This window comes from Cricetulus griseus, chromosome 7, assembly GCF_003668045.3.
Source record: "Cricetulus griseus strain 17A/GY chromosome 7, alternate assembly CriGri-PICRH-1.0, whole genome shotgun sequence".
Classification (NCBI taxonomy): Eukaryota; Metazoa; Chordata; class Mammalia; order Rodentia; family Cricetidae; genus Cricetulus; species Cricetulus griseus.
The window spans coordinates 118706094-118724849 of NC_048600.1; the positions used below are offsets into that span (position 1 = coordinate 118706094).

Genomic DNA, 18756 nt, shown 5'->3' on the forward strand with positions numbered 1-18756 from the left:
CTTCATGCTTGCCCAGCAAGTACTTTACCCACCAAGCCCCTCTCCTGGGTCCCTCTTTTAACTTACTCTTAGCCAATTTTATTCTAGTACTGGCACAATGTTCATGCTTCCTCAAATTGTAGCAGTTTCTACCTGCACACTGAATAATTACAATATTCAGAAAACTTGCTTAAAGTTTTGGAGAAAGAAACAACAGTTCAGAGCAGCCAGTAAATGGCAGATGCCTTTCATGTACATTGTTATTATTCAAGCCTCCTCCTGTCTCTCAAGTATAGGGAAAACTATTTCAAGGAATTTTGTGTAATTTTACCCAATTAGCATGTTGTTAGACACTATTATTTGCCAGTGCAAAAGGGCAAACATCAGTGTGACTGCATTCTGTATGATTCTGAGTTCTGTCCTGAGATTACCTAGTAGCCCTATCTATAGAGTATATGCACTAGTGAAATTTGATTATTCATATGTAGTAATACAACAGGCAGTGTTCTATTCTTAGGTTCTAATATGTGACAGCATACTTTTAAATCACTGGTACAATGTTCGATGATTTGTTTTTAGCTTTCTTGTATCATAAATAAATTGCCTCCAACGTTCTGTACCATAGAAGACATTTCACACAAGTACATTTGGTACAGTATATATTCTGCTTAAAATAATCTTTATTCATTAAAGTTTCTTATTTAAGGGCAAAGATAGAGAAGCAGAAAGAAATGAGCCAAGAACTGTGAGCAAATTGCTTTTTGTGGTTAGATGTTGTGAGTCATCTTCACTAAGGTCCAGCACTCTGACCAGCATCCTAAAGGTTACTGTGTTTCCTTCCATTGCTTGTCAATACATCACCATCATCACTGTTGCCATCATTATACACTATAAAGTGTCTAGCATTGAACCCACTGCAATATAAGGCATTATGCTGATTTTACACAGATGAATTCATTTAAGCCTTTGTGATGACCTTGAGAAGTATGCGGTGTCTCTATTATGTATGCTATTACTAAATAATGAATCCCACACCCACATTTCAGTTTATGCTCTGGGTTAGCTCAGTCTGTGGCTTTGAAGTTTGTTTAGTGGTCTGAATAATAAATGTCAATATCTCCTTTTTTAATTGAATCTACCTTTTGCCCTTTAAACTTAATTCTCAAAATGGAGAGAGATTTTATGGTTCACATTTTTAAGATGAAGAATCTTAAAAAGTTGAAAAAGTTTAATAATTTTTTGAAGACCACACAACAATAACTCATGTAACACAAGTCTCACTTTTAGTTGTTTATTTTTGAGACTGAGTCTTGCTACATAGCTATGACTGATGCTGGCATTACTGGTGTCCCCCACCAATTGAATTTATTTCCTATTTTTAGGATCTACATATTCCTTTCAAAAGTCATGTGCTTCAGGGCTAAGGGAATGGCTCAACTGATAAGGAACCTGATTTCAATCTTCAATGCCTGCATAAAACTAGGCACAGTAGTGCATTCCTGTAATCCCAGTGCTGGAAAATTGGAGACAGTGGGATCCCTGGGGCTTGGTGCCTAGCCAGCCTAGCCAAATGGATGAATTCCAGTTTCACTGAAAGATCCAGTCTCAAACAATGAGGTAGGGAAGCTAATGAAGAGGACACCCAGCATCAACTTCTGGTTTACACACACACGTGCACGTATGTGCACACAAATGAGTACCTACTTGCCCATATATATGCACACACATAGACATGTGTTTGGGGAAGTTATCAGTTGTTTTTAAATGTTGGCATTAATATTTTATATAAAATAGTAATGTGCTATAAAACTTTAACCATAGGTAGAATCTATGATAATTTTTAGTTACACTATTATTGTTTCTTGCATTTTGTATTGTTCTCTGCAGCAATTTGCCTTTTGCTTTGTAATGTCATATAGAGATAAAAATTTACATCTGGTTTCTCCTTGAAATGAGAACTTGTTTAGTTTATTCAAGTCTCATTAACCAGTAATTAATGTCTGTTGGAATGTCTTAAGGTTTTGCAGTCATTTTGAACAGTTTTGTTTTAGCACCATGTTGTCTCCATTTTTATTGCTTGAATGTTCTGTCTGTGAGACATTGTGTCTAGTATATTCTTTTGTGAGACACAGCATAAGTGCACAAAAATATAACATATGTAAGAATGTACTCTTGAGTAGTCTTGAGTATAGTTTAGAATCACCAGTCTTCTTCAACTTTAGTTACTAAGGATGAAGAACATGAACAGATCTCTTATACCTCCAAAAATCTATAAATAAGTATATAAAATTTAATTTATTCAACAATTCTGTGTTTTGCACTGCTGAGGACACATCAGCAGAAGAACCTGTCTCTCTTCAGACACATCTTGAGTAATAAAAATGCAAGTTGAAACATTACAAGAAGCTCTTCCCTTCCCAGTGTGATGACTTAACTAATATTATACTTGCCTTCCCACAGGAAACAACTGTTTTTGGACACTGAGCTGTTGACAGAATAGTTACATAATCACTTAGTGAAAAGATAGGTCAGGGGTCAAGAACAAGTTGAACCTTGGCTTCTTGCATGAATATATTTTATGGAGAAATCTAAGAATGACAATCCTGATGAACTGAGGAAACAAAGACCAAGAGTGTTACAGAGAATGCAGCAAGGGCCTCTGGGGCTGTAAAATAATAGTGGAAAGTATACTGCACCAAGAAGTAGCATTAATGCTGGACATGGGGGCACACTCTGTAATCCTAGTACTTAGAAGGCTGAGATGAGAGAATTACAAGTACCAGGCCAGGCCACACTGTATAGTGATAGCATCTGTATCAAGTGAAAAGTCTGTTCTGGTGTATTAAGTCACCATGGTGATGAGATGATGTTATTTCAGTTGTTACCTCCCCAGGCCAAGACAAGGGGAAGCATGATTTACTATAATTGTGTTAATAGGACTTTTGAATAGAAATATACTTTTCTAAACACAAAGGGTAAAAGTGAGCTTGACAGACTTCAGTCTTTGAATTTGAATATAATTATACTCAGATAATTTGAATATTCAGCATTTCATTGAACTGGAAAATTTGCTACTTCCCTGTGAACCCGGTGTTAGCTCTTGTGTCTCCTGGGTTTTGAAAGGACTACTTCAGTTCGTGTACTTCCCTTCCCTTCCCATCCCTAGCTCTTCATCTCTCTATTCTTCCTTCCATTCTCTGAAATACTTGTTTCCTTTCTCGGTGCTATAGGAAGGAAGCACAGTTTTCAGATTTTCTTTCTGTATGAGGTTTTGTGAGTTACCATAATGAAGCTTTTTCACACATTTTCAGATATTTCTAATCCTAGCACAGTTTAGAAACTGAATTTGAGAGCCCACTAGTCTAGTATTTTCAAGAATGACCTAATGATTTACTCTCAATTTAACAAAGTAACTTAAGCTTTTCTGTGTTGAAACATGTAAAAACACATTCAGTCTCTACTTTCTCTGTCCTCACTTTTGACTTCTTACTATGCCATCAGTGGGAAAGCTATTAAAGGTATGTAGAACTGGATTGCCCCTCCTGCAAAATGGCAAGGAAAGTTAACAGTGGGCTGTTCTGATTAACCAAATAACTTACCTTGTTTAAATGACTTAAATCTGTTTGTGTGGAAAATTCTTTAACCTGCTAATTATGTCTCTCTTTATACCTGATAGTTCCTCATTTTCTTACCTAACCAATATCTCAGTCATGACTATAATATGTTATTTTTACTATCTAAGAATATTTCATCAGTCATATCTTTCATATTATGTACCAGTTTTGTTATTATTTCTGGCATCAATGGATTAAACCAGGGCTATGTATATTGATATTGGATCTCCTGTATGCTGTGAATATGTGTTGGTTTTGTTGTTGTTGATAAATAAAGCTGATTTGGCCAGTGGTCAAGCAGAATATATCTAGGTGGGAATTCCAAACAGAGGTAGAGAAAGAAAGAATGTTGAATCAGAGAGATGCCATGTAGTCGTTGAAGGGGTAAGATGCCAGACAGAACATTACTGGTAAGCCATGACTACATGGTGATACACAGATTATTAAGGATGGGTTAATTTATAAGAGAGAGCTAGCCAATAGTAAGCCTGACCCACTGGCCAAACAATTATATTTAATATTAGCCTTTTATTTCATAAGCAGCTGCGAGGACCCATGAGCTGGAAAGAAACTGGTCCAAGGGAGACCAGCGGGACAGAGAAAGACATTTAACTACAGTACATGATAGACAGTCACTACTAAGGACTACATACCCAGATTTCTAGTCACTTTTTTTTTTTTTTTTTTTGGAGATGGGGTACTGATTTAAATTTAGTTGCCTACAAATGTTTTGTTTACAGCTGTCATAGTCAAAGTTCTATTGCTATGAAAAGACACCATGACCAAGGCAACTCTTATAAAGGAAAACATTTCACGGGGCCTGGCTTACAGTTCAGAAGTTTAGTCCATAATCATAATGATGGGAAACATGGCAGCACACAGGCTGACTTGGTGCTAGAGAGGTAGCAGAGAGTTCTACATCTGGACCAGCAGGCAGCAGGAAGACAGAGAGAGCCACTGGGCCTGGCTTAAGCTTCTGAAACCTCAAAGCCCACCCTTAGTGACACGTTTCCTCCACAAGGCCACACCTATTCCAACAAAGCCACATGTCCTAATCCTTTCAAATAATGCCACACTCTGTGCTATGGGGGCCATTTTCATTCAAGCCACCATAATAACCCAACAGAGACTGGGTATAAAGTGGAGAATTAAATTGAGTTTCCCTATTGAGGTACAGTTTGGTAACAATAAACTATTATCAGTTTTATCATTTGGCCTGGCATCTTCATAAATTTTTGTTATACCTGCTTACAACTTAGTATACTTGTTTATATCATTTTCTGGAATTCTATGCTTTTGTTTAGGTAATTTTTTAAAGATGGATTTATTCTTATTTTATTTGCACACTACATTTATTTGGTCCTGGTGCCCACAGAGACCAAAAGAGGGTATCCGATCCCTAGAGTTAGAGTTACAGATGATTATGTACTGCCATATTGTGCTGAAAACCAAACTCAGGTCCTCAGAAAAATCAGTCAGTGCTCTTAACCACTGAGCCATCTCTCCAGCCCTTAAATAGGTTATTTTATTTTTAAAAATATGAGTGACTAGAGAGATGACTCAGTGAATAAATGCATTTGCTGCTCTAAAGAAGAGCTGAGTTCCATTCTTAGTACCCAGGTTGGGCAGCTTATAACTGTGTATGACTCCAGCTGGCCTCCAAGCCCCCCACCCCAACACACATACACACACACACACACACACACACACACACACACACACACACACAAGTCAAAATTTTAAAAATTTAATGTAAGAAAATAATGTTCTAAAATCAAACAGGAAAATCAGTATTACCATAGCTAGAAGATAACTAGATAGATTCATAAACTTTCAAGCAGCTTTAAAAGCTAAACTGTTCCTCTTGGTTAAAGGGGGGGGCTTAATTGGTATTAGTGCTACTATAAAATGTTCTGCTTGACATAGAAGGATTGGCATGTAATTAAAACAAGAATTACTTTTTAGCTATTTAATTAGCCGTAATAGGCCTGATACTGTAACAGCCTTAAAAGTCTTTGTAATTTCATGCAGCGGATACCTATTTCTGATTCATCCAGCAAGCTTGGGCAGCTCTCCAGGACAGTTGAATCTGGTGACAAGTGCAAGGCAGTTAGTCTTCTAGCTCTACCATCTCCACAGGAGATTTGCTTCATGAGTTTTGTTAATGAGGAAGAGACAGACTTTAAACTTATACAGAGGCTGTGTCACTGTTGTCTGTTGGCCAGAATATTCACATAGTCCTTCTTAAATTTCGTAAGAACTGAAAGTCATAATTGCCCCTGTGCTTAGAACTGAAAGGCGATGGGATGTTGGTAATCATCAGTGATGTCTACCATGCTGTGTACTTCCGTTTTTTGGATTAGTTAAGAATTATCTCATAACTCAAAGTAATCCCATAATGCTAGGGAGCGGTATTATCAGTGAAATAATATTTGAAATAAAAATACATGTAGATTTTTTTTCTGTCATTTAATGACTGTGGCCCTTCATAAGAAGTCTACGGCCATACCACCCTGAATGCTCGCAATCTCATCTGATCTCGGAAGCTAAGCAGGGTTGGGCCTGGTTAATACATGGATGGGAGAAATCTTGTAATTCTGATGTCCCATTTTCAAAATAGGGTTAAGCATGTTCTTCATGAAAAAAATTTATGAAGGTCAAGCAGATTTAGGTAAATATAGATAACGTATAAAGTAGTTATCTAAGTCTTAGTTGTCAAATATTTATTGTCTAGCTTTTTTGAAAGCAGCAGTCATTTTTAGAGCTATATATCTGCAATTAGAATCAGATTCTAAAAGAAGTTTCAAATCACTAAGAGAGAAGCTATATGTAAGTTCCAGACAGAATGAATTACTTCCTGCGGACCTTTGGTTTGTGTGTTGGACTTGTAATGCTAGGGCTCAAACCCATGGATTGTTATTAGGGAGATTTTCTACCACTGATCTACACACTTCCACTGTTCTTCCTAAAACAAAATTTAAAGATGAAATGTTATTCTGTCACTGAAATATCCTTTTATTTTCACATTTGGGACAGGATCTCATAAAGCCCAGGCTAGCCCTCAGATTCATTATGTAGCCAAAGATGGCCTGAAACTCTTGATCTTTCTGCTTCTATCTTCCAGTTGCTGGGATTATAGGTGTGTACGACTGGTTGAAATAGTCTTAAAGGTTTTGTTTTCTTGCATTCCTTTCTGGTTTGGAGTACCAAATAATCTCAGAGTATAATTTAGAAATATGTATAAGGCTCGTAAGAAAATTATCAATAGGTGTAATGGTGGGAAACCATGGTTTTTAAACTTTAAGGTCTAGGGCTATAGCTCAGTAGTGAAAGTGCTCTGGGTTTGATCCACAGTACAACGAAATGTTACAGAGGAATGGAAAACCATTTTTACTTGAACATTTACTTGGCAAGACTTTGAAGTTGCGTAGTGTGATGCTTCCTATGTGTTGTCACTTTAGCCACATGTACTAGAAATAGCCTGTTTTTCTAGGTCAGTTGTTCCTGTTTCAATTTCTTCCTTAATTTTCTGAAAATGTTTTACTTTTTACACATTCAGTTAATGTAATCTTGACAACTCATCCAGGATGTAGGCACTGTTATGGACTCAGAATGACTGATGGACAACATGCGTGCAAGGGTTTTAGCACTAGGAAAAGCAGAGGATGGAAATCTGGCTCACGCTTTTGGTTTCAAATCCTTTACTGTCCATCTTTTCACTGTTGTGCTACTGTTATTCTTCCTTTGCCTGCTGTGTCTGAAATCTTGCTTATTTTTCATGACTGTAGCCCTCACCATTCCATGTCCCACTGAATTGTAGGTGAGCTGTCATCGTATCTAAGCACCATGCTAAATATTTTTCATGATTAGAATTTGTTGAGACTCAACAAAACTTTTTGACTGATAAAACTGAGACTTTGTAAATAGGTTATTACTAATAATTGCTAGAAATATGACCTAGACCTTTTAAATTACTATATTCCTTAAATCTATAAGCATTTTCTTCAGCCTCCATCCTCAAACTTAGATTTCTTAGTAGCATAAGAATCAAGTTCCCAGTGTTGGTTCAATTAATTTTCAAGGTAACAGTTTCCTGTCATATCATCACAACAAAATACCTGATTTGAGCTTTAGTTTATTTTTACCCATCCAATCAGTTTTCATTTATTTTGTTTTTGTTTTTGATCAGGTAAGCACTTTTGATGTACAGTCCTCTTATGTATTATAATCATGTTAGGTAGCTTTTTTTTTCATTTTTGCAAAGAAATCTATGCAAATGCAGGGCTTTCAAGAAAAATAATGCACTTTGATTTGCCTTTTTTTTTCACCTGCTGGTATTATGACTGTTGGGCATCCTGTCCTTTCTGTGATTATACTTACTTTGTTTTGTTGACTTACAGATAATACTAGCTATTTATTACTTGGATCTGATCACCATTATTATCTTATATAATTATTTGCCAGACATAGCAGCACACAGCTGCCATCCCAGAGCTCTGATGACTAAGGCAGAATGATCACTGCAAGTTTAAAGTCAGCCTAATCTAAATGGTGAGTTCTAGGCCAACCAAGCTAGAGTGAGAGCTTAACTCAAACAAGTTAATAATTTAACCCCCTTATTAAACAAATGAGATTACTATTAAACAAATGAGATAGTATAATTAATTAAATATCTACTGAATAAAGGTACTAAGGAAAACAAATGAAATATCCATTGTGAACTTTAAAGATAGCCTCAATTTCAGTTCCCTGAGAAGGGAAAGCAAGTCAGAATGGTATTGAGCTACACAGATCTGATAACTCTGCTTGCTGGAAAAGTATGTAGTTTAGAAATAGGTTACATTTTTTTCCCTTCCATAACCAATGTAAATTCTGGTTTATACTGTTGTCCACATTGTCTTTGTAGTCTCAACTACTTGTGTTTTTCTGTATTCTCTAGGACCATGGTCTTTCCCTTTGACTCCATCTCATAGTTCTCAAAAATGCTTCATTCCTCGCTCAAGTTCTCCTATTGTCCTCAGCTCCTTTTTTACATCTCTGCTCTAAGGTGCTGGTTCCTGTCCATTACTCAAAAACTTTATCATAAAACATGGTCCTAGGGTTTTTTTTATACATATAAAGCCCTTTGATCAGGGACCGGTACTGTTTTTGTCAGAACTCAGCAGGTATAATAGTTATTCTAGAGCTAGGATTATGAATTAATAAAAGCCTAGAGAAGGACTGAAGAGCTTGAAGAATAAAATTTACCAGCTGAAGAGATGGCTCAGCAGTTGAGTTTCTTCTGTAGTCACAAGAACCAGACATTGATGTAACAAGCATCATCCCACAAATGCCTCTAACCCCAAAGCAGCAGATCTAGTCAGTGCCCTTTTCTGGCCTCTGCCATATGCACAGGCATACCACCCATCCGTCTATGTACATATGCACACATTAATTAATTAATTTCTCTTTATAAAGCATTGCTAAACCAAATGTCCTTATTTTGAAACCAGTTGGTGGGGATATAATGAGATTTGGGTGTTTCTTACTAATCACATGTATATAAATGACAAGATCTTAATTTCTGACAGTGATTTCTTAAAAAAGAGGCTTAAATATTACACTCTTAGCTCAGGAGATATTTTTGCTTTTTCAAAGCTTATTTTTGGATGAGAACCATACTATTAACACTGTTAGTGTCTGACTTGTGTTCCCATGGAGGCAATGATAGGCTTTATGTTGTGTTTCTTAACATGTACTTTTAGTTTATGTATATACACTAAGATTTAAATTGTGATTTTGTTGTCTGTAAGTTTTGACATTTTAAAAAAATCTTTAATTCTTTCATAATTGATAGTTTTTATTCTCCAAAAATAATAAAGGAGAATTTTAGCCATTTAATGACAAGGAATTTTTACAGTGGCTTGTTTATAGCGTCTTTTAGGATTAACTTTGAATCAGTTGGGGATCAGTAATGGATAAGGATTTTGAAGCACATGAAGAAACTTTTGAAAAACAGTAATGTGATTCTGCACATTCACACATCTTAAGACACCTGTAGCTATGGGGCTAATGCATTCAAGTAAATTCCACATCCAGCTGATCCTTTCTGCTGTTGGTGCTATGCTCAGCACTTTTATCTTATTAGAATATAATATAATTCAGTTGGAAAATACCAAAATAATCCATCTCATTTTAACTTTTAAGATAGTCAACTGACTTTTTAAAAGATGTTAAACTTGGGATTTGAATGTAAATCAATAACACATACAAAAGTGCATCTTAACACATACAAAAGTTATTAAATAATATTTATATGCCCAGTTGGGTAAATGGTGCACACCTGTAATCCAAGCATTTGGGTTCCTGATTTCAGAGCTAGTATGGGCTATATAATAAGACCATATCACAAAGATTTTGGTTATGAATTTTCAGTAAGTACAACTTCAAGTTTATGAATATACTAATACAATATTAAATGATTTTCATGGTATGGAATGTTATTATTTTATAGGTTTCATGACTACGTTTGTAACTAAGACAGATCTCTTTAGCATCAGGGTCAAATTGGCATGGCCTACTTCATATTTTAGTATCTTAGCATTGTTGACCTCTTATATTAATGGCTGAGCAGTTAATTGGTTTCCTATTAAACTACATCAATACTCAATCACACTCACTTTTAGTATTTATCAAAACTAAATATCAGCTAGTTCTTTCTGGATAAATGAAACTTTATTATTATAGTTGTAATTAAACCTTAAATTTTTTTTCAGTAGTCTTCTTAGTTAATATTTGTATTTTATGGCACAGAAAACCAAGATAAGAAAGTTCTTTCTTTATAAAAAGAGGAAGTAACCAAAGGTAGTAGACAATTACAATTTATGCTCAGAGTTTTGGTTATTAGACTTTAGCTTTTTCAGTGACTTTTAAACAAGACCCATCTCCTGTATGAGGAATGCAGTTAATTTTTTTCTGGCACAAAAAAAAAAAATAGGGTAACCTGATCTGAGTCTCACAGAGTGTGTCGTTCATTTAAGTGCTTCCATCTGTTGCCTGCTGTTCCCCTGACTCATGACCCCTCTGTGTTTCTCTCTTTCCCTTTCCTTTTCCCTTTTCCTCTGTTTCTCTTTCCTTTTTCTTACCCTCTTCTTTTCTACTTTCCTATCTCTTTCTTCTCTATCTCTCTCTCTTTTTGTCCTTAGCCCCTCTGAGGAAGGCAAAATTTGTTGAGAGCCCACGAATCCCAGAGTCCGAGCTTGGCTCCCCAACTCTCACTTCAGCTCAGAAACTGGACGTGGATGCATACTGCCCTGGTAAGCATGCATGCAGTGTCTGCTTTGAAAAAGGGAGGATTGCATCAGGCCCACCCAGCAGAGCAGTGCTTTGCATGTATACTACTCATAAAAACATGTTATTTCTTGTGTCTTATTATCTAGTCTCCTAAAAGAACATAGGTTTTTACTGTAAGTCTTGTTTTTGTTATTCATGAAAGTAGGTATTAAAAACAGTTTCAAAGATAAATTTCAAAATAATTTTGGCAAATGAAATTTTCAGGATTAGTTTTGTGGTGTGAAATAATTGAAGACATGTTATCTTGGCCATGTGCAGACAGGAACATTAAAGATTACGTGTAAGAATGTTCTTTCAGTACTATACCTTTTAAGGATGACATGTGCCCAATTGCTATTGGAATCCTGGATAGTTGCAGAAAACACTTTGGGTATTGGAAACATTAAACTTGAATTAGATGCCTGAGTTTGGCTCCTTTGGACACTCACTTGTACAGATAGCCTCTCCTTGTGCATGGCGTGTAGACACATGTGGGGTCCACTAAAACCCTTCCTGTGTGGGAGCCAAACAGAGACAGGCTCATTATCAGTGCTTAAATTCTTTCAGACTTCAGTGAGTTGCCTGGCAACATCCTTTACACTCTCCCTAAAATTCATCTATAGAATTGTGTCAGAAACATTAGTAGCTCTGGTTGAAAATACAGATCAGAACAGTAGTAAAGAACCTTGAGATACTTGTTTTTAGGTCTTTTGTTTATCCCTGCTCGTTAAAATTGATGTTACACCACTGTGGAAAAGAACACTACATATATCCTGCACTTGGAGTGAGAGGACAGAGTGATTCTACTTCTAAATAGGTATCATTTTCTGATCTCAGATGTCAGGGTCCTATATCTCTGAAGCCAGATAGGACAAGTTCATGTAAAACAATAGATGAAAACTTGGGCCACACCCAGATAAATAAAATATATTTGACTTTATAAGTTCATTTTGAATATTGAAAGACCTTGGGGATTTTATTCTTAGACTGTTCTTTGTTAAGTCAATAATAGTTTTGTATTAGCAACCAGTTTCTCTGTTTCCCAAAGCAATAAAAACTCTTGAGGTAGCACTGCTTGGTTCTTCGTCCCGTGTTGAGGTGCACTTCGTAGCAAATGGCATATTGTACTTTGAATTTGTTTGTAAACTTCTGTGTTATAACATAAAGTAAATGATGAATTCTCTACTGCTTTTCCTAAGAGCCCCCTCTTGACACTCTTTCCACTCACTACTCTTTTTTTCCTTATCCTCTCTTCCCATCTCTTTTTTTACCCTCTTTCCCTTCCTCTACTCCTTTGAGCTGGGGCCCCAACATAGGTTCTCATAAAAGGTAGGCAACCTTCTACCACTCAGCTATACTTCTAGCCCCCTCAGAGGCTTTTCCTTTTCCAGATTCACAGTCAGAATGACTGTCAGGGGAGCCTAATCTCATTAGTGCCATATTAATTATATCACACTAATCTAATGGAGCTGTTGTTCTGGTCATGAAGCAGAGTAGCTGTGACTTGGGAATGTCTGTGCTAAATCTCTCTGGGCAGTCTTAGCAATTTGATTATTTATGCATATTTTCCACAAGCATGACTTCTTTGTTGGTAGAACCAAACTTCAGTTAAGGTTTTTAGAACACCAGGAAGAATCAATGATGCCAGAATGCTTGTTACAATACTTTGTATTCCTTCCTTTTATAATCCAGCAGATTATTAGCATAGACACTTCGTACTGATTTGTTCTTATATAATAATGTTTTTAGATCCTCTAAAAATAAGTTTCTTTTGGGATAAGAATGTAACCTCAGACTTGAAGATAGTATTATCTCTAGGCAGTATCAAGAATTAGCAATAAACAAAATGAATTAATGAGTACACATCAACCAAAGTTGAGACTTACAGAAGGCTACCCCAGAGTACAATGCATTCTCATGCCGACTCCATTGATTGGAAGTTTCAGGAGCAGCCTGGGATCTGAGATCTCCCTGACCTTCTGCCCTCCTGTCTTTCCCTGCTTTTCTCCCCTGAAGCAGCACAAGAACAGGCTTTCTCTGAAGTTGTGTTATCTGCCTAAAGCTAGACTCTCTGATAAAAGGAACTCAGTTGTCAGTAGTCCTCTCCCAGGGAATCTCACCAACCAGGAAGAGTGGCTGTCACAGGAAAGGAGAATGAAGGTTGACACCACGCCTAGGTGTCAACTAGACTTTGTCACAGGATTCCACTTATTCTTCTGAAAGTCTGTTTACCTTTTTAAAAGATAATTTACTGTCCCTAAATTGTTCACATCATCTCTCCTCTGTGAAGAGAGTCTATAAGCATATTAATGTTACTGGGCATTTTGGTACAGGCAAAGGTAATACATTTGCCTGCCTTTTGTATTAGCCTGTCTACTGTTAGATCATTTCATAAACTCAATTATCAAAACTTTAGAAAACAGAAAGAAAAGGATTTTTTTCTATTTATACATGGGCTTTCTAATTTCTAATATCAGATGTGCTAATAAAACAAGGGATGTATGCAATTTTACATTTATATGTAATAGAACAGTTAAGGCTGATGTTCTTGTCTACCTGTTTTACTCATTGCTTGAAAATTTAGGGGACTGTCTCACAGAAGCAACAGTTGTAAACAAAGGTTATAGCAGTGGTTCTCAAATCCTAACAAGTTTCAAAATTATCAGACCTTGCCCAAATGCAGATTGGTTTGGCCCATCCCTGGAAGTTTTGATTCAGTGGGCCTAAGGTAGATTGAATATTTGCATTTCTTCACAAATTCCCAGATGATGGCAAAGCTATTGGTAGATGTTTCATACTTTAAGAACCAGTTGGTATAAAGTCTATTGTAGACTGCTTAAAAATGGTGCAGTAAACAATGCTGAAAGCCTGGGGGATTTATTGTATTACTCTTGACTCCTTGGGAGTAATTGGCAGTGTTTCTATACATTTTAAGCCAGAAAAATAGGTCTTTGGTATATGAAATAAAAACATAACATATTTTTCTTGGTTTGTCCATCTGTACCTGGCATCTCTCTACTTATATATTTTATATGTTATTCCACATGTGAAAGGAAATTCTGAATCAAGTGAGACTAAGTCATCAATGTTTAGTCTACAGTCTAAGGAAAGCTACTTTTTGGTGTAGCTGTTGATCCAGAATATTTGTCTAATTAATGGAATGCTTCAGTCTAGGTATCTCTAGAGTCTTGAATATCCATGTGTTATAATTCCTCAAAGTAAACTTTTCATATGCACAAAATGTGTGAATATGTAAGCAAATGGTATACTTTGGTTCTGCCTTTGCAACTGTGGAGATAATTTGTAATATCACCATAACTAAACAACCAGAGTAAAGGATATTTGGAGAACGGTGTTAGATAATTGCTTCATGGTGGGCAAACTAAGACTTAGGGAGTGTAAGTGATTTGTCTAGTGTCATAAGCAGGATTTATTGCTTAGTTCTTGAGTCAGACATCATATCGTTCAGAAACACATTGTCCTCTAACCCAGTTACCATATACATTCTGTAAGCATTCTTTACTATTTATACATTTAAAAGGAAAAGCTTTTATTTTAATATATGACAGGGTTGTAATTTATTTTTCTGAAAAGAAGTAACCAACTGATAACAATCATTTCAATTGAACAATACTCCAAGTAAAAAAAGAATATTCATCCTGCACTTTATAGCCTGTCTGCTTATGGTATTACCCATTATCTGTGTGATTTTTGAATAAGTCACTTAACCTTTCTAAGCCTCAGTTTCTTTATCTATAAAAATGGAGATAATCTGAGATCAAAGCATTTATCAGGATGGTTGGCTCACAGTAAATAGTCAGAAATGTTAATTAATATATTAGTGATACTCCTGAAATGTGGTGTACAATTCTTAAGCATTTTCTAAATAATCAGAAATACTTACAGTTTGGACAGACAGTTGGGATCATTCATTCTTTCATTAAGCTAGTGTCAGTATGTTTCATTCTAATTTCTACCTCAGTAGTCATGTGATCTATAACATGTTGAATAATATATATGTCTCAATTTTCTGTCACAGCAACATTATCTATAACATGACATTTCTGTGATTTTAAAAATTATATATTTATATGAATATATAGATGTATTCCTAAAAATCCAGGAGCAAACACCAAACTATAACTTGCTATCCCAAGAGGAAAGTGACTGAGATTATTAGGAAATCAAAGTATGATTGGTGAGATGGTGCTAAAATTAGCAGATCTTAAATCTGGCCAGGGATTACATGCCACTTTGTGGTCCTATTCTTGGGCCACATATATTAGTAAGAACTTAAGTTTGAGAGTTAGACCTTGATTTAGTATCTTTTCCTTTTTGACAGGGAGACAGGTACTAGGAATTAACCAAGGGCTACATTGAGCTAAATCCCCAACCCTGATCTGGGTTTAATTTCTGACTCTTCTACCTGCTAGCTGTGTAGTGTTCTAACTTTCACACATACAAAAAATAAAAGGGTTTTGAGTATACTACCATAATTCCAGACCTCAGGAGGCTGAAGCAAGAAACAAGTTTGAAACTCATCTGGGTCATACTGTGAATTTGGGCCCAGTCTAGCTTACATACTGAGATGTGCCTCAAAAACAGTAGGTCTAGACATACTGATTCTGAGACCGAAGTTGAAAGGACATCAGCCAAAGAAACCACAAGACGAGTTCAGCTATACAGGCTCAAGTTCATAATAATCCCATTATCTAAGGAAAGCCATGTGCCCTAACCCAAGAAATTCTGTGGAAAGGTTTATCTCCATGAATGTACTCCCAGTTTCAACAATTGTCAGTAATTTCACTCTGACTCCATTTGTTCTTCTGCCTTGTCTTTAACTGTGGCCAAAGGAACTAAATGTGGCATGGTGCCTTAATACCAGGAGCTCTGTGGGTGGGGAGGGACCAGAGGTCATGGCTGTGATCCCTGGTGAGCACCGATTTGTGCAATGAGGAGCTATTTTTGCAAGAATACAGAAAACCTCCTGTACCTTTTCAACACTTGCTGGGAGTTACTCACTTTATAGTTTCCAAAGAGAACAACGACAGGTAATCATTTAAGAACTAAGAAATGGAAATATAATCAAGCTTGCTTTGGTAGTGGGATCAAGATGATGTTTTATAACTCTGTTAAAGAGAACTCATATATTCATTTAATATTAGTTAGAACAAAGAGGTGTCATATTTAAATAGATGAGAAATCAATAGTTTGTATTGAATAGATTAAATAAGGTAGTGTTGAACAAGCTAAGAGAATGCTGAGAATTAAAAAGAAAGAAGGAAAGAAGTGAGGGGCATAATGTTTCATTATTTGTATGCAGCCATCCTGTTAGGATTCGGATTAGAGGTTTAAATCATTTGCTGTTAGGTATTTGCTTCTTGAAAATAACCATTATTTTCTCCCTGGGTATTGCCTGCCTGAAGCAGAAGGTACTTGTTGAAGGTGGTGTTTACTACTGAGTAGAGAAATGGTATCTTTTAAAAGTAAAGTCTCATAAAGTGTCTTCTGAAATATTCACTAGTTTTTTTTACACCAGATTATTTATTTGCTTCTGTTATATTTATCACAGAATTTAATTTGCTATGATTTAAAGTACATTTTATTTTTGCCATGGTTATAGTTATGCTACCCATATTTCATAAGTAAGTATCTAATGCCTAGCACTGCTGAACATTCAAACTTCTTACTAAAAAAGTTTTAAAATCATTAATATTTTCCTGTAATCTAATATCAGATAACTCCAGTGCCTTCTGTTAAAGAGAAAACTAATAATCATAGAGCAGGTATGGTGATGTGTGCTTGTTATCCCACACTTGGAAGGCTGAAACAGAAGGCTTGGCGAGACTTTGAGGCCAGCCTGGGCTATATTAAAAGAGCCTGTTTCAAGCAACTAAATACTTGCTAATCACATATTTATTTTTTAAAATCACATGTTATTAATATAATAATGCAATTGTTAAGAACATGGGCTCTTGGACCAGACAGACTGTATTAAAAATATTAACAGTTGTTTAACTGACACTAAATCCTGAGCAAGATCTTCATCTTTGTGAATTTTTCTACCTGTGAAATAGGATATTATGAAACCTAAAAGATTTAATATATTTTATGCACATAGGAATTTATCAGGTAGTAGTGGCTTAGTAAACATTAGGGTTAATGCTGTTAACACTACCATTAATATGATATTGGTTAGAAATAATCATCATTTTTTTTTTATTTTTTGAGACAGGGTTTCTCTGTGGCTTTGGAAGCTATCCTGGAACTAGCTCTTGTAGACCAGGCTGGATAATCATCATTTTTAAAACATTATTCTGCATTGAGTCAGTTTTTATTATAGAATTTGGTATTTATGTTGAATTGAAAGTTCAAGCAGGCACAGGGGAAATATTAGGGGATCCACAGGGATGACCCCAACTAAGAATCCAAGCAGTGGTGGAGAAAATGCCATTGATGCCCTTCCCCTATAATGAGATTGGTGTCTACCTTGGTTACCATTCCTAGAGCCTTCATCCAGTAGCTGTTCGAAGCAGAAACAGGTACCCACAGCTAAGCACTGTACCATACTATTGAAATTCAGTTGTGGAGAGGGAGGAGGGATGAGCAAAAAGGAGCCAAGATGGGGCTGGAGAGACCTGCAGAAACAGTTGACCTGACCTAGTGAGAACATGGAGACGCTAATCATAAAGCTGCAGAAAGAGCATTGGACTGAAACAAGCCCTCTGAAGCCAGCTAAGAGGCCAGGGCAGTCTATGGGACCTCCAACAGTGGAGCCAGTCTTCAAGCCAGTGGAGCACAAATGGACTTTGGGAGCCCATTCCCTATAGAGGGATACTATTGCAGCCCAGATACAGCAAGGAGGGCCTGGGCCCTCCCGGAAACAATATGACAGACTTTGATGGTCCCTGCCGGAGGGCCTCACTGTCCCTGGGGAGGAGTTAGGGGATGGGTTGGGGGTTTGGTGGGGAACATGGGAGGGCAAGGGAATGTGGAGGCTGGATATGTAAATATGAGTGGTAATTAAAGAATTTAAATTTAAAAGTGAAAAAAAAACAAAGCTCAAGCAGAATTTGCATCTGAAAATTATTCTCTTTGCTCTTTTTCCTTAAGTCTACTGTGAAATATCAAACTCTCTTTCAGTATTAATTGCAGGTATGGCTTCTTCCAAAGTCTGTTCCATCTTCTACCTTGCACTCTCCCAAGACAATTTTATTCATTTCTTCTTTATGCTTTTTAGTACCTCCTTTGATTTATAAAATAATTCTTATATCCTCTCTCTAGCCTAATACTGTTGCGTACCGTAATCACTAGGAAATTATGGGAAGAGGAGTTGGTAAAGTTGTTTGTGATTTATTTATTTTTTTGTTTTTTTTGTTTTGTTTTGTTTTTCGAGACAGGGTTTCTCTGTGTAGCTTTGGAGTCTATCCTAGCACTCGCTCTGGAGACCAGGCTGGCCCCAACTCACAGAGATCCACCTGTCTCTGCCTCCTGAGTGCTGAATTAAAGGCGTGCGCCACCAATGCCCAGCTGTTTGCGATATATTATTGCAAGAATTTTGAATATGTTTGATACCCAGTGGGAAAAACTTACCTAAATATATTGTTTTTAATTTTTGAGAGAGGATCACCTTTTGTATCAAGTTTCCTGAAGGCAGGAGAGATAGTAAGATACAGAATACAACCGAAGAAGTTTCATTTCAAGTAGTACTGTGATTTAAATGTGTCTCCCAAAAGCTCATCCAAACTTATGTCCTCATATCAAATGAGTCATTTCCCAATACACTGGTGGTCTATTTTAACACATTTTATGTATAATTTCCTTTAAGTCTTTAAAATGAGACCTTTTTAAA

At 36.4% G+C, this 18756-nt stretch overlaps 1 protein-coding gene across 10 annotated transcripts in view; it reads left to right on the forward strand.

The window, feature by feature from the left end:
• Nucleotides 1-18756, forward strand: part of Tanc2 (tetratricopeptide repeat, ankyrin repeat and coiled-coil containing 2) — a 311247-nt gene that overhangs the window by 145256 nt on the left and 147235 nt on the right. For 6 of the 10 annotated variants that reach the window (XM_027427849.2, XM_027427850.2, XM_027427851.2 and 3 more), the window contains one exon: nucleotides 10778-10888. The exons of the other annotated variants lie outside the window; for them this stretch is intronic. In XM_027427849.2, the coding sequence (XP_027283650.1) occupies nucleotides 10778-10888 (111 nt within the window). The remainder of the gene's footprint in view (nucleotides 1-10777; nucleotides 10889-18756) is intronic. 10 annotated transcript variants of the gene reach the window in all.